Genomic DNA, 23587 nt, shown 5'->3' with positions numbered 1-23587 from the left:
TCGTTTTCTGCAAGCTCCCTCTTTTATGTAATATGTTTTATATGTTGAATTCCCATTTATTTATTTGAAGGCAGGTGTGATTTATGTCCTCGCAATAGCTGTAAAGTCGTTACATTGAAATGCTAATTCTGTTTTGATTGAGTGATTTTCCTGAAAATGGTGTCGTGTACAAGCTAGCAGCATGACAGCACATCCAAATTGAGATGTGTTTGGTCCCATTTGGGCATGGATATGCACTTCTGTAAAAACCCATTTGAAGAAGACATCCAGGGAGTTGCCAGAAATTGCCAACCCTGTCTGGTCCTCTCTGAGACAGAACTCTCTGCCATTGACAGGTCACCTCATCTCATTCTATAACCTTTAGCCCACATCACCTCCTCTGTAGCACAGAAATGCTAGACCAAGTCCAGACATCCAGGGAAAGTCCGTAATCTTGTATTTTTTTTAGTAATAGGATATACTGTATGTAAAAATTTTCCAAAGGGCTTCCTGAATCTTAACCCACCTTCCCCCATTTTCAGTAAAACGTTAATACAATGCTGTCAGGGAAAGATTCAAAGAAAGACGAAGGAGGTCCAAATTAAATTATTTTTGCCTTGTATACACTTATGGTGAAGTGTGCACTTGAGGGATAATGACTTTCTTTAGCCATGTGTTATAGCGCCCAGGACTGAAATGGATCTCTTTATTACGAACTCAATGGATTCCTTTTAGTGAAGGTGGGGTGTAATGCCGCTTTGACTCAGGATGCTATCTCATGTCAGCAGCCTCATACACACCTTCTGATAAAGCCTCCTCTCCCCCCTCGTTCTGTAATAACAGCCCTGTCTCTGACATGTTGCTACCTGCAGTCTGCCTCTCATATCCAGTCTCACAATGGCTTCTCTCTCTAATGCTACAGATAGTGTTGGGAGATGGATGCTGCATGCTGCTCAAGTCAAAGAAGTACATTAGCGACACTTCCATCACTTGCATTCTTTATATGCTACGAGTCTGACACCTCAACCCCCAGACTCGAGTTGAGATAAGAGAGCTCTAATGGTTACACAAACAGACTCATGATGCTGTCATCAGGACAATGTAGTTGAACTCCGACCCAGAACCCTCTCTCTCTCTCTCTGTCTGTCTCTGCCATACGAGGGAAGTCTATTTCCTACTGGCAGGGGAAGAGTGAAGCGTTACAAATGCATCACGACTAGATTGGAGAGCAGTTGCACTTAGTCCTAGGCTGCTCTGACAACACAAATGTGGCAACATACCGTCTTAAAGGATGAAACCGTGTAATGTGGTCCATTTGGTGATGTCCAGTGACAGCTGGGAGATGGAACTCTGTACTTAACTTAATGCCACACAATGCCACGTATTGGGAGACAACAAAAGGGACTGCAGGCTGTTGTAACCTGGTGGTGGCCACACACACACACACACACACACACACACACACACACACACACACACACACACACACACACACAGAAAAACTGATTTGTCATTATTTGTCACAATATCCAAATCCTAATCACAGTTTATATGACAATAAATAAGCATGGGATCATTATGTCAGAGTTCACGGTGATGGTGGTGGGATGGCTTCTTGGTGGTAATGGCTATGGCAGCGCCGTTGTCGTTGTTTTGATTTAACCTGGCAGTTTGGCTGTGGCGAGCAGCTCCTCCAAATCAAGGCTAAGTGGCGGATTCATCAGTATCCCGCCGACACAGAACATTTGCCTGGTGGTGACACTCTGGCGGGCACTGATTGGGACAAATACGTCTCCCTCTGGTGTCAGCTCTCATTCACCTATCTGAGCGCCGGCTGAAAGAAAGACAAATGTTTTGATTAGGGGCCTCTCTCAATGTCACGGCGGCCAGCGGATAAAAATGAGATGAGGTCCTCGCTAAGGGAGCAGCAGAGATAGGGGAAGAAGAGGAAAATGGATGTCTCCACTGTCTGGAGGGCATTAAATGGGCTTTTTATGAGCGAGAGAAAGCGTCAACAGTGCAAGCATCTATTATAATGAGTCCCGTATCCCATTGCCAGAGGATCGTTTTTTACCTTTGCTTGGTAATACCATTTCCAATAACATGATATTCGGAAAACTATAAACAATGACATAATCCACGTTACTGCTGCCTTCATGATAAAACATGATTTTTAGACTGCATGGCCTTGTATTGATCAATCTTCTTGTCATAGATTCTTAGATTCTCCTCTGGTAGTGTGAGGGAAAGGCCATCTATGGGGAGAGATTCTTCCTGCATAGACAATTAGGAGCCTTGGTGACAAAAGTGATGTAATCACAATCATGACCTTCACTATAGTACACCTGGCTCTGGCTGGGAGCATAAGTTTGAATGGTTTACCTTACGCCCATCCATGTCTCATCAACCCTCCTATCCATCTCATCTCCTTGCCATGTAACGAGCTGTCAGTTTTTCCCGCTTAGCTTTCCAACTTCTGATGCCATCCATGAGGAGGATAGGCCAGGATTGGAATCCCATTTCTCTTGGGGCATGGGAGCATTAGCAGTCTTATTTCACCAGCAAGATATGAGTTGTGGTGCTCTCTCTTGCTTTTTCCTCTCAGACAATAATTCATTATAGCAGACCCCTGTAGAGCCACCCAGGAACCTTTCAGAATTCCTCAGATGTGCTTTAATGGACCTGACCCCCTGGCTGATCACACACCGAACAGGAGATGTATTAACTTGAGCCATCTCCAACTGGCTTTGTTCCTAAAAAGAGTCAAAAATGTATTTTGATTTGTAAAGTTGCTCTATGATTTTTTTACCTCCCCCTATTCTTTCTCCCTCCTTCCTGGCTGGCGGCCTTGGGCTGTGTTTTAGAGTCTTTTGTACTTGCAGCAGGAGAATCAATCGAAGGAATCAAAGTCGCTGAGGATACATTTCTCTCTCTCTCCTACACCCTCCACTCTTGTTCAATCAGCCAAACACTAGTCAGACTGAACCCAGCATCTGATATAGAATTTTTTTTCTCCCACTGAGAAATTAATGCACTTTTTTTATGTTAGGTTTGAGAGAAAAACCTTGAAGAATATGACACATCAACAGCATACTGTAGAAAATGTTCAACAACTTGAGCTGCATTTGCGCTTCTGTGTTGCACTTCTCAAACAATACTCAATTGTGGAAAAATTAGAATGGTGTCAATCAATTACATTTGGCAAGGCCAACTTACTTTTTAATTGTCATTGGGACAAACCAGGCCCAACTGTGAAGCTGCAGAAAATACAGCAATACTTTATTCCCATTGTTGTTTTGGACACAGCAAGTCTGCAAAGGAGAGACAAATTGTAGAACAATACAAGTCGACAAGGGAGAGACCCATTATGGGACAACTTAGTATGTTGAGCACTGCTAGCATTATAAAGCTGAACTAAAGAGCCATCATCAATGCTTACATTTAACTGCTGACACCATTTATCACACAAACTCCCTATTTCCCAGTATACCTTTTCCTGTCTACTGTAACAATTAAATACAGCTGACAAATTAGTGTCCTTCTCCAGTTTAAGTGTTTGAGGATTAGCACCCCCTACGTAAGCTCGCTGACTTTGTCATCTCTATATTTCTCAGTAATAAGATTCACAAAACACTTTTCAGGGTGAATACATTTTCTAAACAAACTCCCTGTAGACAAGGTGTTGCATGTGCTCCAAGATACATTTAATAGAAGAAAAAAACGCCTTCCACACAGAAGAATGTGTGATGCTGATAATATTTCATTCTCTTTACAATCCTGGGGTTGACAGCTTTAGTAGGCTGATCAAATATCACTGCATATAGTTCAGAACTTGACATATTGTTAACTTGGTTAGATTATCTCTATTTATTAGACCCTGAATGTGAATTGTACACATTTCCTAACCTTTCATGACACAGCAGTTATGCCTTTGGGCTTATTTCAAAACACTTCATCTGTCTTTCGATTTAATTTTTGTCAAAAAGGAGACAATCGCTCAATGCCTTGAACCCAATATGCCTTGAAAGCCTTATCTTTTATCTCGTTAAACCACAAAATATGAGCTATGGCTTGACAAAGGGCTGTGTGGCTCTCCACCTGTTGTGACACAGCATGTAATGGAAAATTGGACTCTCCCTCTAAATGTATGATGTGTCCATTGAAGGAAGGCCCTCTATAGCACATCCATCAAGCAACTCAACCGTGGCTGGCCAAAGATCTCATCTCTCAATAATGAATCTGATCAATAAAAGCACATTGTGACTAGACCTTTCAAGGTCCATCTCTAGCAAAAACATATTCCTTTATAAAGCATCAAGAGTTTCACTACACGACTATTCCAAGAAGATGCTTGGTCTTAATGTCTCAGCTACAACCCCATTGTGATATCTCCTTGAAGCCTTGCCAGTACACATTGCACTGTGTGATGGAGAGGCCTGAAGAGCCAGGGAGGAAGTTCATAGAGAGAGAACCTAATTGCAATGCTGGGGAAACAGAAGGGGCCCTTCTATTTCAATCAGACACATCTGAACTTCACACTCCTTCTCCCCATTTTTCATTAGCATCTCTTTTATGTTTTTACTTGTCATTATGAAAAACTCAAAGCTTCTAAAAAAAAAAGAAGTATAGTTTGCAAAGATAGCCTCTGGGTTTTCAATCAATACACGTCCTGAGAGACTGCTGTGTTACATTGCATTCTATGCTAAGTGAACTGTTATGTCTGTTCAACTGGAGTTACCTTGGAAACAAGCCCGTGGTACTCTCTTTTTCCATGACAGTAATCACAATCGCTGGTCAGATTAGTCCCATTGTTTACAGCAAAAAGCCCTAATAAAATATGATATACTTTATATTTATCTCTACTACATTTGAACACTTAAACACTCAAAAGGCTGTCTGGCTAGCCATTTCCATTAGCCCTCCTTCCCGTCTATTATAAAAATGTGGAAACAGAATTAACTTAGGACAGAACATGACTTAAGAACCCATTCTTTAACTTTTGAAGCCTTAAAGCTCTTTTGACTTGATTTCATGCCAACTGAAAGAAAGATGCAGGCCAGAAAGATTTAATAAAGGTTTCTGGCACTGGAAACTCAAATGTCTGTTTTCCGTACAAACAATATTTTTTCTTTCTGCCCCTGTGGCTGATGATAGAGAGTGTGTCTATGAGGCTGTCTCTCGTTGCCATTTGTAATTTTTTTAACTCATCATTGGAAGCAATCCGTCTTGATTGTGCCTCAGCAACTGTCCTGTTCCACTAATGCGCAGCGCGAGAGCGGGCATAAATACACAGGCTTCCCGCGGCTGTGGTGTTTCTCTTTCCTGCTCCATGTATTTACAGTCTCAGAGACAAATCTTCATAAGAACAGCAGCCATCACATTGCAGAGAGGGCCTGGTGGATATGTTGGCTTATTTGTTTTAGCAGTGGCCGGGTGAGGAAAATTGGTTCATACATTCTGAGGGAAGATAAAGACATCAATGCAATGCCTCATCTAATGGATTCCATAGCCACTTTATGAAATGTTCATTATTGCTAACTATTGTTATAACTTTGCAAGCTGTGGCTGAGGGATTCAGTTTGTCCACATTGATGAAGTATCCAGAAAAGCCAATACATGATGTAATGTGCAGCTCAGACAATTCATCTAATTATTCAGGCAGGAGAGAAGAGAAAAACCTTGAGGCTAGTCTGAACCTATACAAAAATCTAACTTCAAACTTCATCGTTTTGCCCCATCATCACTAATACATAGAATTGTAGCTTTGTCATGAAGACGTGGATTCTTTCCTGGTTGCCGCGGGAAAAACATTCCATGATGATTAGCCTAATTTCTTATGGACTGTCTTTCAAAATGCTTGTTCTACATCAAATGTAATTGTCAGTAACTGGGATGAAGACAAAAGCAATTCGAATGAATTTGATTTTCTGAACAGCTCACTTAAAGCATTCCGGTGCATAGGCTTCAGGTGTAATACCAGTTCATTTACATCTGCATATCAAAAGTGAGTTATTCTTGGCTGGCAAGCTAACCATTTGTCCATCTCCAGGCCCTTTCATTTGAAGTGTCAGTTAGTCAGTCTGCTTCAGACATTCTGGGCTCAAAGAATCCCTTTGAAGAGATCCAGAATATTTCAGAAGAGAAAAAAATTAAGAATAGCAAAGTGTCTTATCTTGCTTTCAAGCAAACATCATTTAAAGGCTACTATCTACTACGAGAGCTTGGACTATAAGGTTCTATCTGCTAAAAGATGATTCTGACAAAATTTACTTTTAAGGTCCAAACCCTCATTGGTTTGAATGGTGTAATTTTTTTCTTGTGTTCTTTTGAACTTAACAACATGCATTGGGATATTTAGAGTACTATGTACTGTAGGTAGAGAACATCGAACAGAACAAGGCTATGTCAATAACAAAATGGCAACAAAAATGACTATAGAACCAAGCTCATATTAAGATACTTGTGTGTACATCTGTGTGTGTGGGAATGCAATGAAAAATCAAGGTGACCAAACATCAGGAAAGTGACCTTATAATTGGCATATTAAGCTCTATTAAGAAGAAAATGAATGATAAATAATTGAAAAGTTAATATGGGACTGACTGACGTGGTGACCCACAATCTCCTCAGAACTATTTTCCTTTGTCATTAATTATTATAATATCATAATAGATAAGATTATAATCACCATTGATTTGAAGTTGACCATCAGAACATGATAACATGTAATCAGGTCCCAGTATGATGTCATAAAGCTAAGTATATCATTTTTTTTTTTTACTTTTTTTTAACATTTTTAGTCATTTAGCAGACGCTCTTATCCAGAGCGACTTACAGTAGAGTGCATACATTTTTATTACATTTTTACATACTGAGACAAGGAATATATCATAGCAAAGGAATCCATTAAATCTCTAACTCATCCATTTTAGTCTTTTGTGGGGTACCAGGGAATGTCATACAGTATGTTAGCTGTCTCAAAAGGGGATGACTATGTAGTGATTTCAGTGCCAACAGTGCTCCATAGAAGACCCTTATTTTTCTATCTGATTGGTTGTTAGCACAATAGAGATAGATGAGGTGTGGGGCCTCAGCTGTGGCCTCACCTTGCTGTAGTTAATGTTAGTCAAACTCTTCATGCATCACATCCTCATAATTGTAAAGCCTCACCTCACTTCCTGTCAGCCACTTAGTCCCCACGGTCCAGTCTAGAAGTAATGGTAGGAACAAAAGAGATTGATAAGTAGTGCAGGGAGTCAGCATAGCGAAGCAACTAGCTAGCTTGTTCTCATACCTAATGATAGAAACTCAGGAAAATGCCATGACTTTGAGTATTATGCACTCTGGCTTTCTGCTTTATGCCCTACTAATTAATTGATGCACCTCACAGCACGGTTCTGTGAGGTAGTCGAATTAGTGATTGCGCTCCAGATAATTAAATGCGTCAATCATGGCCCCGGCACTGTCAGTCGGAGAGGGAGTGGTTGAGTGGTTAGTGTGTGACTGATCAGCGTGTGGCGATGAAGGGCAAGAGCATGTGTCTCTGTCTCCAGGAGGAAGGACGACTGGCGGCGAGATGGAGGGGGATGCATTGTAAATTTCTGCTGTCAATCACAATGTGGCATTTTACTCGAATAAGTTGGAGGCAAGGCCAAATGATCGGAGTTTGAGTTGGAACAAAGCCATTTGAGGAGAAATTACAAAGAATTGAGAGTGCTGTGTGTATGTTGTAGTCTAGTATGGCTTCAAAGATCATTTACTGATGTATGACGTTTATGACTCCCTCAGCAGAGACAGATGTAGTACAGACATTGTTTACAGTTGAGAATCACATTCAATTAATTCATTTAGTATTCTTGTTATCCTATTCCCATAAAACCCATAAGTGAATACACTGAAATACATGAATCAAAAATCCTGACTTGATGCTACTGTGGGGACTCTTGAACCGAAAACTTCCTGCAGGGAACGCCTGTATTACGATTAGATGTTATCAACGTGCAAAAATCCAATGACATGGAAGTGCTGTCATATTTATGCAATTTTGTATCACATTCCCAGCATAGGAAGATTACTTTTTAAAGCAAGACTGCATTCGGGCTCCCGAGTGAGACAGTGGTCTAAGGCACTGCATCTCAGTGCAAGAGGCGTCACTACAGTCCCATCACATCCGTCCGTGATTGGGAGTCCCATAGGGTGGCGCACAATTGGCCCAGAGTTGTCCGGGTTTGGCCAGGGTAGGCCGTCAAGAAGTTGTTCTTAACTGACTTGCCTAGTTAAATAAAGGTTCTTTTTTTTATTGTAAAAATGTCAGTGCTGTCTGCCCTTCTGAAAGAAGTGCTTTTTTATTTTTTATTTTTTTATTTTACCCCCTTATCTCCCCAATTTTCGTGGTATCCAATCACTAGTAATTACTATCTTGTCTCATCGCTACAACTCCCGTACGGGCTCGGGAGAGACGAAGGTCGAAAGCCAGGCGTCCTCTGAAGCACAACCCAACCAAGCCGCACTGCTTCTTAACACAGCGCGCCTCCAACCCGGAAGCCAGCCACACCAATGTGTCGGAGGAAACACCGTGTACCTGGCCCCCTTGGTTAGCGCACACTACGCCCGGCCCGCCACAGGAGTCGCTGGAGCGCAATGAGACAAGGATATCCCTACCGGCCAAACCCTCCCTAACCCGGACGACGCTATGCCAATTGTGCGTCGCCCCACGGACCTCCCGGTCGCGACAGAGCCTGGGTGCGAACCCAGAGACTCTGGTGGCGCAGCTAGCACTGCGATGCAGTGCCCTAGACCACTGCGCCACCCAGGAAGCCCAAGAAGTGCTTTTAATCCCGGATTATTCACTCTTGTTGGTCCAGTGTAAAATTAACCTTCATCCACTGACCTCCCTGACTTGCTGCTCCACATTCTCTGGTGTCTTTCTTTTTTGTGGAATCTACACATCGCACATATGGATACACAGTTTTAAGATGTGCCTTGTTGGGGATTGAGTGAGGAGAATTAGGGAGCCAAAGCGATATATTGGGTGATAAGCCAGAAGGATGAGCTGTAGATAAACATTTGGCTATGGAGATATAGGCAGAGAGGTGGGGAGCTCAGATTGATCCAGCCATCAGGTTGGGCCCAATAGGCAGAATTCAATTAGAGAAAGATGGGCTTAGATACAGTAATCCATATTGCTTGGGTTTGTGTTTACTTTGGTCCTCAGGCTTGGATTAGTGGAGAACTGCTGGAGTCCTTTTACCCATTATTATGTCCTCAAATAACTCACATCGCCTCGGCACAGGTAAATTTAAAGCCTGTCGCTGCGCTTAGATAATTTTCCTATCTGTCTTCAGTGGGGCACTTTTCATCTTTGGGCAGGAGAAAATGGAACTGAGGGGTCCACTAGCTGAGTGGATGGTGATTCTAACGTGACTGAGGTTGCCTTGGATGTTGAAAAGGAAAACACAATAATGATGGGATTTATTCATTCATTTCACACTCTCATTAGAGGTAGCTGGGCTCGGCAGACAGTCCCCATGGTAAACAGGCACAGGATTAGGAGACGGTGCTGCCGGCCCCAGCAAATGAATACACCGACACAGCATGCCCAGTGGGTGGGAGAGGAGGTATAGGGAGGGATGTTAGGAGGGGCAGGTGACGGCATATCCATGCCAATATAGCCGTCAGGGAAGCCATAACATGCGCTCGGCCAAAGTTGTCACAAAACTACCTTGCAAACACCTTCCCTATTGTACATTCCACCCTCTCTCCAGCTCTCTCAGGCCTGAGGAAATGTGAAGACCAGGGGGATAACAGTCCCTGCTTATGATCCGTAGCTGAGCTCCAGGCAACGCAGACGGCATGACAGGCGTTGGGCGGCCGCCGCTCTGATTAGTAATCTCAAGTGGACTGGATGTGCGGCTCTAATGGTAATTTCTAGGTCTGATTGGTAGACAGCGGTGAGATTGGGGCCCGCAGCGAGGCCGTTAGCGCTGGGTGAAGTGTGTGGAGTGTGTGGAAACGCAGTCACCATCCAACTGTAAACAAATGATCTGAAGTGAAATGAAAACATTAGTTGAAGGCAATGTACTCATACAGGCATTATGTGGCCCTGCTCAGCGCCTCGAACAGCCTGCTTCCTCCAGAACCCTCAGCCCTTCATTCCCAATCTGAGGTCTGCCGCCTTTAATTCATCAACTGACCCACAGAGTTCAATCAAAAGGCGTTGTGTGAATGAGCAGTGATTTGTGTTAGGTAAATAGGGAGAGATGCAGCTGCAAGTTCACTCAGGGGTTGAGCCGAGGTCGGGAGGCCCATGGGTCAATGGTGAGGTATTCATGTTCTGTATGGCCCTACTTGAAAAACAACAAAGGATAGACCACATTTATTCTCTGTGGACAGAGCCTAGCCAAGGTATCATGTCGTGGCACTCTGATATCTCCATCTGAGAGAAACATACCTCCCATTCACAAAAACATGGAGACTTAACTGGTCAGCGCTTTTTATATATTTTTTGGGTGAAAACAGGTGAGAGGTTTTAGCTTGAGGAGCTGTTGCTAGGTGGGGAAGCCTCCCTACATCCCTCCCTCAGGTTGTCCTCAGTGATAGTCACCTGGTGTCTACACTATCTCTACAAATGCCACCACATTCCTACACACATACACACACACACACCTGACCCCTCTAATCAGGCCCCATGTATCTCAGCATATTGCTCTGTCTAGACATTTCACAAGGCTCATTCTCATCTTCCTCCATTAGCAGAAGTTAATAAAGCGTTATTAAGAGGGATCTCTGCTCTCTTCTGTCTCCTCCAGCACCTGAGCCTCACCGAAATCAGCATTCTCTCCGGCTACCAGCACCTCCAAAACCCCACAGAATTTTTTCGTTCACTGTCTATTTGTTATTATAAAATCGGCTGGGTTTTTCTTGCTCCACTTTAGTTTTTTTTGTCTCTCACTCCTCGTTTTTGATCATCTGGTGCTATCGACCCACCATTCTTCTGCATGGGGAGAGGAGGAGGAGAGGAGAGGAGGAGAGGAATCTGTTGTCTCCACTCCACTGCACGTCATGCTCGGCTGCCCTTGCAGCTGGCCCAGGGAGGAAGAGGAGGAGGTAAATGAGGGGGCTCCGCTAAAGCCGCCCTGCTGTCCACCGGAGCGGAAATCTGGCAGATGCGACAGAGCCTTGTACGACGCACAGGGCTGTGACTTCACCCGACACTGCTGAAGGACCTCCAGTCTTAAATGGGCATACTCTGCTCCCCCCTCCCTTCCCCATCCACCCATCCTCCCTAACCCCCACCCCTACCCTGTTCTTAGTGCTCCTCTGGTGACCTACATATGTGGACTGCCATAGATAGCCTTTTTACGTGAATGAAGCAGATCTCCATTTTGCTGGTCAAGTGGCCACACCAGGTGGACCTTGTTTTTCTCTGTGGGTGGGCACCTCTTAATCTCCCAGCTTCTCTCTCCCCCTCTCTCTCTACCACCGCCTTCTGCAGCCCTCCTATATCTGTATGGGTCTATGAGAGGCTGTACTCTTGAGAAACCTCTGTGCTCCCGCATTTATGTCTGTGGAGAATGGCTCTTTCATCAACTAAGGGGGTGGTTTATGAATACTGGGGGGGTAAACAATAGCTTTGGCACTGTTTGATCTAGTCTCTATTCACCTAGTGAACCTGGAATTTGTGCATAATGTGTGTAGTGTGCATATTTCCTTTATGCAGATTTTAGAATATTAACTTGAAAATCTGTTGCCAATTGGATGGAAACCAAGCTACTGTCTTGAAACAGAGTATCTCCAGAAGGGAATATTTAGGTTAGCATGTTTTTTTGGCAGGAGTTTTTTTGGCATTGTATTCTTTTTCATTACCGTTTTAATTAGATGTTAGTAGTAATTAAAATAATCATCCTAGGCTGTGAATAATAATAATTACTGGTGAGTTGAAGACCTGATGCAGGAGGAAGGGAGGCTGTGACAACCTCTGAGAAAATCATCCTAATCTGTCTAATTTGTTACAATGATGGGAAGGATTTTGACGGGGTGGGGAGAAGGGATTTGAACAGCGGGTTAGAAGATGGAGCAGGTATGGGAGTATTAGTGCTGCCAAGGCGGAGACGCCTCCGACATTAAATCAATTACAGCACAGGTTGAAGGGGTTGATAATAGCAATCCTGACTGGGAGGATAGAGAGCGGAAAAGAAGCAAATTTTCTTGCATTCTCTTCTTCTCTCACATGCCAAGAGATTTCGCAAGCTGCCGTCTCTCCTACCATGTGTCTGAGCACTGACTGGTTCACTGCGTGCAGCCAAGATATACCCCTCCTAGGAGAGTCGGAACAAGGCTGTCTGGGTAGTATACCCAAGGCCAACACAACAACAACGTCACAGGAAAACATGCCAGAGAGGCCCGTCGTGTTCCCGAAGATGAATAGCCCAGCATACTGTATGCTTACAGATTCCCAGCTCATTTTTTCAGATGTTGATTTAATAATGAGGGTGCGTGCACGAGATGCGGCATACAGTGGGGGAGAATTTGTATAAATCAATATGGAGACTTGTGTTTACCTTTTAACTAGCTATCACTCATGTTTCATCGGTCACAGGACTAAATATGACTGATGGGTTTACTAATGTAATACTTACACTGATGTAAAGACATTGTGTTTGTATTTCTATCATCTATTATTGACCCTCTCTCTGCTTTGTGTTAATGTTGTAAAAACAAAGCTAATCTGTTTTTTCTCTGTAATTACTATCAGAAAATAGGAAAATAACAACCCAAACCATGAAAGAACAGGATTATTGTAAGCAATTCCAATATGTTGTGTGGATAGAGGTGCATTAAAGATAGCAACATCATTTACTATGTTTGTTGTTATTGCTATTATTGCAATACGTTACCTTTCCTCTCCTATCTGCCACTTTTATTCCCCTTGGACATATTGCAACAGAATTATCAGGGGGGAGGCACATATCCTTCATTATTTTCTTTGTTTGTGTGTGGATTGGGCTTTTTCTGTGTACATAATAGGGAAAGCCAAGGCCATCCTAAGCTTTGCACAACAATTTCACTTGAAAGTTTAAAAAAAGAAGACAAAAAGACAGGAGAGAAATCAAACGAGAGTCCATCTTATTGATCTGAGACCACATGTCACTTGTTACCCTCAGTCGAGATTCCATCTTATTGATCTGAGACCACATGTCACTTGTTACCCTCAGTCGAGATTCCTTCCTTATCCCCCCCATCCCAAGATGCATTGCCTGTCTTTACATTATAGTAAGCCGAAGACCGTGCTTTAGCTCCTGGTAAACACAATGTGCTGGAGAGGCTAACATCTCAGCCAAACCCAGCTTCAGATGATGGCAACGAGACACAAGCAGGCGAGAACTATGGCCCAGATGACAGGCTGACTTTAAAAGGCTTTTTTTCTCCCCGCTATTCCTCTCACAAGGCCTTCCAATTACCCAATGGTCTTTGTGCTACAGTGTGGTAGGATGCCAAGGAGAAGGGGATGGAGGGCTGCTGTTCAGGTGGACTCAGAGGGAGATAGCTTCAAAGATATCAGAGCCTCAACATGCTCACCAACACTCTGCATGTCAGTGACACGTCTCACTAAGTGCCATTCCCCGACTGCACCTCCAGTATCCCCTGTCCACCCCACCACCCCCTCCCTACCCCTAATGGGGTCCGTCACACCGCACTTTCTGCCTGAGCTCTGGTAGCACCATGCGGCTAATAACGGGAATGGATGAAGTACATTAATGTGAGTGTGAGGTAATGTGTGCCAGAGATGTGGTGTTAGCAGACAGGGCTGTGATTTCGAGTGTGTGTCATACGAGCAGCCAATCTGCATGTGTGAAATCCTATGTAAATGAAAATGCTTTCGATTGCTTTTCTGAGTAGAGTTTCAGCAAAGTAGAACAACTCTAATGCACCTATCTTGTTGGGTTAGGGGTTTGGTGTTTGCAACAGTCCTTTTGGGTTAGATTTTTGTTAGGTTTGGTGTTTGTACCAGTGCTTTTGGGTTAGGTGTTTGCACCAGTCCTTTTGAGTTAGGTGTTTGCACCAGTCCTTTTGGGTTAGGTGTTTTGAAGGTAATGTCTTTGAATGTGTTAGAGAACTGGATCATAGTATCTGACCGTTCATCTATCTTTCTGTGTGTTTCTCCAGGGGTCCAGGCCATGTTCTCCCAGCAGCCCCAGGACCTGGTGGTGGTGGCCGGCCAGCCCGTCACCCTGCCCTGCTCCATTCCTGGCTACCATGGTGTTGTCCTTTGGATCAAAGATGGCCTGGCTCTAGGCGTTGGCAGAGACCTATCAGGTAAGGAAAGATATTTATCAAACCATAGGTCACTCTCAATCTCCTTCTGTCACGTGTCTGTTTTTCGGAATCACTTTTCCAATCGCTTACAAGCCAGTAAAATGACTTACTCACTGTCATATATCTGTCAATGTTAGACTTCTACCTTCACTGCTTTTCATCTTTTGAAAGCTTAAGTCTTCTTTCTCATCGTCATAGAAATGTCACTGCAGGTAGATAAACATACAGCACAATCCTATAATAATGCAGCACTGTGCATTAAATGTGATGTTAACTTCATTGTAACCACAACAAAACAAGCTGAAATTCACTACTTTCATTCATCTGCATGCTCTGCCTTATTTAGCCTAACATTGAAGTGTTTGTCATTTTCTGTTCAGGACAATCAGGACTACAAGTAGAACATGAAGGAACATTTGACATAAACAGTTACATGCATGAGTTGTATTGACAAATGTCAATAAACAAATTAACAAAACCCTGATAGAAAATGTATTCATAATAATGCTGTAAGTACAGAAATTGTTTACTCAGTGGGAAATTAATATCCAATTAGTAAGTGACAACTGTGTGGAGTTTAAAGTTTGTGACAGCAACTATGTGAGCTTACAGTATTATAGACAATATGGGATTTCTTATGATCTCTTTGTAGAAAAACCCCTCTATGTAGGAGAACCCCTGAGCGTCATAGAACAAAACAGATTACATGTACGTGTTCGTGAGAGTCTCAGCATAATAGTTTGTAGCTCTAACCATTGGAACTCTACAGACGTTGTTGTGAGAAGGACCGCTCCCGGACCCATTTGGGATCCGCCCTTGACTCACAAACACCACTCCAACTCAGGTCCCGTTAATCACACATACTGTACTAATGGTTGGTATCGGCAGATGCAGAAGACATCATCCAATGGTACAACCCAGAAGTCTGTAGCGCTAACACAGTGTTAAAAAGGGGTCCAAAACACAGTGAAAGTGGATTCAAGATTTAATTATCACACTCCATTTTCCACCCCAAATATCTAGGGTCCAATAATATCTACAGTGAAATAACACAGACAGTTGTATTCACTTTAGCACTACCACAAAAATGAGGCCTCATTAGTATCTAATAGAAAGATAAACCTAATTCAATAACAGTTTGTGGTGAGCAAAGAAGCCCCAAAATCAACACTAAATGTGAAATCAATATAGCAAGGGGTCACATTTCAAGTACTTTTAGCTAGTAAATGGGTTTTAGAAGAGTAACTCACAATCCAAATGAAATCGGGCCTATTGTATTATTACCTTAATTGTTTCATTTGGAGTACCACTTACTGCTCCCCGCAGCTTCTCCACTTGACGTTGGCGCCTGATCCATATTCATGAGGCGTTATGACTATCTATTCTTCCAAATAAATATTTACAACCTATTAACTTCCGCACTCTTGAGAGAGTAAATCCATATAGCTTGGAAAATCAGCATTATTTTTTAAAATATATTTTAATTCGATTGACTTTAGAAATGGGATCCTTGGGATTCACTACATTCTACGGCCTTAAACAGGGAGTAAGGGAGATGAGTCTGAAAACACCTCTCTTCCTCCATCACTGAGGGATCACTAGCCTGTCTTTCAGAGTACTTGCCATTCAAGTCATGGCAAAAAATCAACTGGGGCCCTTTAAAAGCGGGACCTCTTATGCTCCGTGTGATTAAATATGTATTCCACTAGAGATCTGGGGTCTCCTACCCTCTTACCTTCAGTGACTGCTCTAGTGTGCCTTTCTTTTCACCGATAGAGCTCTTTAATTAAACCTCAGTGGACGACGGTGCCCAATAAATCCATTCCAGTCACCGGTCTGGCCCTTATCAGCCCCCGGGAGGCTGGGGAAGGCAGTAAACAATGGCACAACAGTTTTGAAGTGGTTGGGAGGAGAGGGAAGAGAGGGAGAAGGACTTATGATAACGAGGAGAGAGAGAGAGGGTGTGAGCGACTCTTAACGGCACATCAGTAGCAGTTTAACAGTCATGGGCGAGAGGCTGTGGAGGGAGGCTGTGGACTGATCTCATTGTGTCTCCACCACGGTGCACCAACACTCCACTCTGTATGCGGATCAATGGCCAGGCTAGGACGCTCAGAGATGGGCAGAATCTGAATGCCACTCTCCACACAGCCTGTGTTGTTGAGATACATCGATTTGGAGAAGGTTGCCATGGACGAAGCGATCTTTATTAAAAAGCAACAGCATGGACAGGGTCTTAGAGCAGTGTATTTAGATGAATGTCACTTTTTGAAATAAAGTGTACCACAGCTGCTCTGTTTATCGTCTGTTGCTACGTCAACAAGCAATACAGTCAGCCATAAATAATGATGGCATATACACAGCTATATACACAAAGCAGCGGTATACGTAAAAGTGTGAGGCGTCTAATATTGTGCAGAGCATTTCAATATAGGACCCACTCTGCTATTCATAGAAGGAGCTGCGTTAGCAGTAGCTCGCTCTGCCTGGGCCTGTTTCAATCCAGGGGAACAGTGATTCAAATGAGAGAAATCTTTCACTGTTCAGTCTGATAAATCAGAGGACAAAAGAGGATGATTCCTATCGCTTCCTGAATTCCTGCTCCTTCTCTTTGTGAGGCGCCTCCTATTCTAATTAAAGAGAGAGATGCAAAGCTGCACCAAATGACTGGCATGAATATATCTCAAAACAGTCCATGGAGAGTGCCCACCGGTGTAAGCTTTTGTGGAGGGCACACATGGAATGATTAAAAACCTAAGTCTTAGAATGTTCCAGATTGTGTTCTGAACATTCCAGACAGAGGTGTAGAGTCATTGGAATCTACCTGACACGTGTGCTCCTCTGGCTTGTCCCCCAATAGCAAATTAATTGGTCATCAATTTCCGAACACCAACTACCCTATTTCCATCCCTGGAGGTGTCAGTGTGAGACGTGTCCTTCCTGAATAGCGTAAATCACTATTCCCCTGCCTCTATTCATCGTCCCTTCCCCTGCCATTGATCCACCATAAAGACAAATCAATTTCTGTCCTAATGGATTCATTACACTTAATGGGGCTATTTTACATTGTTTGCTTTAGTTAACAAACACTGTCTTTGAGATTCATTGAGATTAATGTGAGTTATACTTATACAACAGTGACATCCCTGAAATTTCCTCCCATAGAATGAAGCAGTGTTTTTGTATGCTCTACACTCTACATAAGAATGCCATTGTGTGTATGATATGTTTGACATGAACGTAACCCAGTTATGACTGACTTGTTAAATAAAGGTTAAAAAAAAGTGTTTCATGCCATGGCACAACGTCGTCACTAAATCCACTAAGGTCTATTCAAAAGGCATTTAGATGACATTAAACTGTTTTTTACATAAAGGTATTTTTGAAATGTACTCTCAGCAAGCTTTATTGTATTACAACAGCACATCTTATTATGTTCAATCTGCTAGAGGGCAAGAGGAGTCAATTGACTGGGTCATTTGTTTATGTACATGAACAGGGAAACTCAGTGGGATGCTGTTGTACAACCCAATATGCCTACACTATATATACAAAATTATGTGAACACCCCTTCATATTAGTGGACGCACACAAGCCTAAGATCACCATGTGCAATGCCAAGCGTCGCCGGGAGCGGTGTAAAGTTCACCGCCATTGGAGTCTGGTGCAGTTGAAAAACGTTCTCTGGAGTGTTGAATCACGCTTCACCATCCTGTAGTCTGACGGACGAATCTGGGTTTGGCAGATGTCAGGAGAACGTTACCTGCCCCAATGCATAGTGCCAACTGTAAAGTTTGGTGGATGAGGAAGAATGGTCTGGGGCTGTTTTTCATGGTTCGGGATAGGCTCCTTAGTTCCAGTGAAGGGAAATCTTAACGCTCCAGAATACAATGACATTCTAGACGATTCTGTGCATCTAACTTTGCGGCAACCGTTTGGGGAAGGCCCATTCTTGTTTCAGCATGACAATGCCCCGATGAACAAAGTGAGGTACATACTGAAATTATTTGTTGAGATCGGTTTGGAAGAACTTGACTGGCCTGCACAGAGACTTGACCTCAACCCCATGGAATATCTTTGGGATTAATTGGAATGCCGACTGCAAGCCAGGCCTAGTCGCCAAACATCAGTGCCCGACCTCACTAATGCTCTTGTGGCTGAATGGAAGCAAGTTCCCGCAGCAATGTTCCAACATCTAGTGGAAAGCCTTCCCAGAGATTTGAGGCTGTAGCAGCAAAGGGGGACCAACTCCATATTAATGTCCAAGATTTTAGAATGAGATGTTCGACAAGCAGGTGTCCACATACTCTTGGTCATGTAGTGTATAAGGCAGATGGGATCACCTCAAGGTCTAACCATTTACAATGCTTACTGTGGAGAGATAATTTCTAATTTCTCCTAAGTTTACACAGGGTCACACCAGTGCATTGTGCTTAAGGAGGTTCTTGTACTTGAACACAACATGGAAGAATCTTCATTCAAAGCATGTATTCCAGGAATGGAGTCTCATTCAACTTCAGAGAAAGATGTCAGTCAAGCAGAGCTGCATAATCAACAACAGCATGGAACTCAAGACCAATGCTCATTAATGTTATTAAGCGAGTGATGCCCAGTTTGATCAACACTATACCAGAGTGATGTGTAACCTTTTTGACCTTCTTCTGGCCCTGAATGGAAGCTTTTGTACCAATGTGAATAATAAGACCCATAACTGCAAGCGGTATGTGGGCAGATGAGAGCGCTCTCTATCTGAGGATCTGGCTTTCCTATTAACAGAGGAACCACTCAGAGCTCACATAGCCTACCCACTCCTGTCTGTTTATTTGGTACCTCATTGTATGCTGGTCTTGTTATGTTTTCCTATGTTCTATGTTTATGCTATATACTCTTCTATCCTGCTTCCATCCCTCACCTTCTTTAGGCGTCAGCATGCTTCAGTTTGGCTGGTGCCTAGCCGCACTCGACAAGCCGAACCGAACTACTGTACTGTGCTCGCCTACTCCCTTAAAAGACCTCCACTTGAAAAATGAGAAAAAGCAGCAATAGTGATGTTTGTCCATTTTAAGACACCATAAAGTATATACTGGCTATCTGTCATAAATGTTTAAGTTTTTGCCGAAGAGATCTGCGTTGTGGAATTTTACGTCTGACTAAGATTTTTGATGCAGTATTGTTCAATAAAAAAATGTGCAGGAAAATGAGTCATCTCTAGTTGAATGACAACAAAGACTTTATTGAAGAATCCCGACTGTTGACCAATTACCGACAAATAGGCTTAGGTGTCGGCTCTGAACTTCGACTTGCCTCCAGATAAAAAAACACTACCGAACTGTTTCGGCTGGGAAGCATGCGGACGCCTTTAAAGATTAAAAGCTACATGTGGGTAGGTGAAATACAGAGTGGTTTAATCGGCTGTAACTCATTCCACTATCAGAAAATGAGGGCCAATTCATGGTCTATGAAAGTGATTGGGATCCAATGAAGCAATGGACGATAATTGGACTTTTGGAGCACAGTGATCTCAGTATCTGAACTCAAGGACTTAAAGCCATTGTATCTCGTAGTCCATCTGTCCTAATGTATTATATTCATATTTGGTGGCATGTGCTAAAACATACCTCTTTATATCCCCAGTGTTTAATACTAAGTCACTGAAAAATATTTGAAGAGAACATTACTCATTGACGGATGCAACGGAATAGATTTTTCATCCAGACATTTATTGGCAGTATTCCAACAGCGGGGTTGGCAGAGATTGTAGCTGGTTAGTGTAACGGCGTTCCTCCTCCTCTTCATCCGAAGAGGAGAAGCAGGGATTGAACCAAGGTGCAGCGCGTTGAAATGACATACTGAAGTTTATTAAACAAGAACAAAACGAACTATACTTGGAATGATACAAAATAACAAAAACGAATGTAGACAGACTAGAACGACGAACTTACATGAAACATGAAGAACGAACGAACAAGTACTTACTACAAAACGACGAAACAGTCCCGTATGGTGAAAACATATACACAGACACAGGAGACAACCACCCACAAACAAACAGTGTGAACAGCCAACCTATATATGGTTCTCAATCAGAAGACAACGTCAAACACCTGTCTCTGATTGAGAACCATATAAGGCTGATTACAATAGACCTAAACATAGAAACACAAAACATAGAAATGCCCACCCACACTCACGCCCTGACCGACTAACACATACAAAACAACAGAAAATAGGTCAGGAACGTGACATAACCCCCCCCTCAAGGTGCGAACTCCGGGCGCACCAGCACAAAGTCTAGGGGAGGGTCTGGGTGGGCATCTGACCACGGTGGTGGCTCAGGCTCTGGACGAGGTCCCCACCCCACCATAGTCAATCCCAGCTTCCTTAGCCTCCTCAAAATGACCACCCTCCAAATAACCCCACCTAACTTAAGGGGCAACACCAGAATAAGGGACAGCTCCGGGACAAGGTAGCTCAGGACAGTGAGGTAGGTCGGGATAGAGAGGTAGCTCAGGATAGAGAGGTAGCTCAGAATAAAGAGATAGCTCAGGATAGAAGGGCAACTCCGGACTGAAGGGCAGCTCCGGACAGATAGACAGCTCTGGACTGAGGGGCAGTTCTGAATTACTAACAGCTTAGGGCTGAGGGGCAGCTCATGGCTGACTGACGGCTCTGGACGCTCATGGCAGGCTGACGGCTCTGGAAGCTCATGGCAGGCTGACGGCTCCGGACGCTCATGGCAGGCTGACGGCTCCGGACGCTCATGGCAGGCTGACGGCTCCGGACGCTCATGGCAGGCTGACGGCTCCGGACGCTCATGGCAGGCTGACGGCTCCGGACGCTCATGGCAGGCTGACGGCTCTGGACGCTCATGGCAGGCTGACGGCTCCGGACGCTCATGGCAGGCTGACGGCTCCGGACACTCATGGCAGGCTGACGGCTCCGGACGCTCATGGCAGGCTGACGGCTCCGGACGCTCATGGCTCGCTGACGGCTCTGGCTGCTCTTGGCTCACTAACGGCTCGGGATGCTCATGGCTCACTGGCGGCTCTGGCAGATCCTGTCTGGCTGGCGGCTCTGGCAGATCCTGTCTGGTTGGCGGCTCTGGCAGATCCTGTCTGGTTGGCGGCTCTGGCAGATCCTGTCTGGTTGGCGGCTCTGGCAGATCCTGTCTGGTTGGCGGCTCTGGCAGATCCTGTCTGGTTGGCGGCTCTGGCAGATCCTGTCTGGTTGGCGGCTCTGGCAGATCCTGTCTGGTTGGCGGCTCTGGCAGATCCTGGCTGGTTGGCGGCTCTGGCAGATCCTGTCTGGTTGGCGGCTCTGGCAGATCCTGTCTGGTTGGCGGCTCTGGCAGATCCTGACTGACGAATGGCTCTAGCGGCTCCTGACTGACGAACGGCTCTGACGGCTCGGGACAGACGGGCGGCTCTAATGGCTCGGGACAGACGGATGGCTCAGACGGCGCTGGGGAGACGGATGGCTCAGACGGCGCTGGGGAGACGGATGGCTCAGATGGCGCTGGGGAGACGGATGGCTCAGATGGCGCTATGGAGACGGATGGCTCAGATGGCGCTATGGAGACGGATGGCTCAGATGGCGCTGGGGAGACGGATGGCTCAGATGGCGCTATGGAGACGGATGGCTCAGATGGCGCTATGGAGACGGATGGCTCAGATGGCGCTGGGGAGACGGATGGCTCTGGCCGGATAAGGCGCACTGTAGACCTGGTGCGTGGTGCCGGAACTGGAGGCACCGGGCTAAGGACACGCACCTTCATGCTAGTGCGGGGAGCAGGGACAGGGCACACTGACCTCTCAAAGCGCACTATAGGCCTGGTGCGTGGTACCGGCACTGGTGGTACCGGGCTAAGGGCACGCACCTCAGGGCGAGTGCGGGGAGAAGGAACAGTGTGTACAGGACTCTGGAGACGCACAGGTGGCTTAGTGCGTGGTGCCGGAACTGGAGGCACCGAACTGGATACACGCACCATAGGAAGAGTGCGTGGAGGAGGAACAGGGCTCTGGAAACGCACTGGAAGCCTGGTGCGTGGTGTAGGCACTGGTGGTACTGGGCTGGGGCGGGGAGGTAGCGCCGGAAATACCGTACCGTGCAGGCGTACTGGCTCTCTTGAGCATTGAGCCTGCCCAACCTTACCTGGTTGAACGCTCCCCGTCGCCCGACCAGTGCGGGGAGGTGGAATAACCCGCACCGGGCTATGTAGGCGAACAGGGGACACCATGCGTAAGGCTGGTGCCATGAATGCCGGCCCGAGAAGACGCACTGGAGACCAGACGCGTTGAGCCGGCCTCATGACACCTGGCTCAATGCCCAATCTAGCCCTACCAGTGCGGGGAGGTGGAATAACCCGCACCGGGCTATGCACACGTACAGGAGACACCGTGCGCTCTACTGCGTAACACGGCGTCTGCCCGTACTCCCGCTCTCCACGGTTAGCCTGGGAAGTGGGCGCAGGTCTCCTACCTGCCCTTGGCCCACTACCTCTTATCCCCCCCCCAAGACATTTTTGGGGTTTCTTCACGGGCTTCCGTGCTAGCCACGTACCTTCATAAATCCGGTTTTGAGCTTCATTCTCCGGTTTCCAGCCACGTCTCTTTGCTGCCTCCTCATACCACCGCTCCTGGGCTCGCGCTGCTTCCATCTCCTCACGAGCGCGGCGATATTCCCCAATGTGCGCCCAGTGTCCTTTTCCCTCCAATACTTCCTCCCAAGTCCATGAGTCCTGTGTAGCAGGCCACTGCTCGAATTCACGCCGCTTGGTTCTGGATCGGTGGGTGGTTCTGTAAGTTCCATGTTCAGTTCTGTCTACGTCGTGTTTGTTATTTTGTAATTTCCAAGTGTTTTCGTATTTCGTCTTCGTGTTTCAATAAATATCATTTATGTCTAATTACCTCGCTGCGTATTGGTCCACCGATCCTTCTCTCCTCTCCTCGTCCGAGGAAGAGGAGGAAGACGACAGCCGTAACAGTTAGAGTGGAATACCATCTGATTTATAAAGTTCAGTTTGACTAACCGCATCATTGGATAAAATGTTTAACTGTTGGCCTGGTTATGCTTAAACTCTCCACTCTATCGGGTTCTGTCATCAGTGAATTACAGGAGAACCTTAGGAGGAGAAAGCAATCTCTGCCAAGAAATACTGAACATTTTGGAGAATTTCACAACCAGAGATTCTTGTTTAAGTCACATTTCTCCAATAATTAGACAGAGTTAAGCCTTTAGAGAGCTTTTCAAGTTATTCATATTGAAACTTTGTACAGTTTTCCATAAAGATTCA

General features: G+C 44.9%; 1 protein-coding gene across 5 annotated transcripts in view; it reads left to right on the top strand.

Moving 5' to 3' along the window:
* LOC139548137 (kin of IRRE-like protein 3) overlaps positions 1-23587 on the top strand; it is a 219043-nt gene that overhangs the window by 105212 nt on the left and 90244 nt on the right. For all 5 annotated transcript variants that reach the window (XM_071357551.1, XM_071357553.1, XM_071357552.1 and 2 more), the window contains exon 2: positions 14146-14295. In XM_071357551.1, the coding sequence (XP_071213652.1) occupies positions 14146-14295 (150 nt within the window). The remainder of the gene's footprint in view (positions 1-14145; positions 14296-23587) is intronic.

This window comes from Salvelinus alpinus, chromosome 21 (genome assembly GCF_045679555.1).
Source record: "Salvelinus alpinus chromosome 21, SLU_Salpinus.1, whole genome shotgun sequence".
NCBI classification, from domain to species: domain Eukaryota; kingdom Metazoa; phylum Chordata; class Actinopteri; order Salmoniformes; family Salmonidae; genus Salvelinus; species Salvelinus alpinus.
Note: the sequence above shows the minus strand (reverse complement) of the source record. Positions and strands in the feature narration are given on the sequence as shown.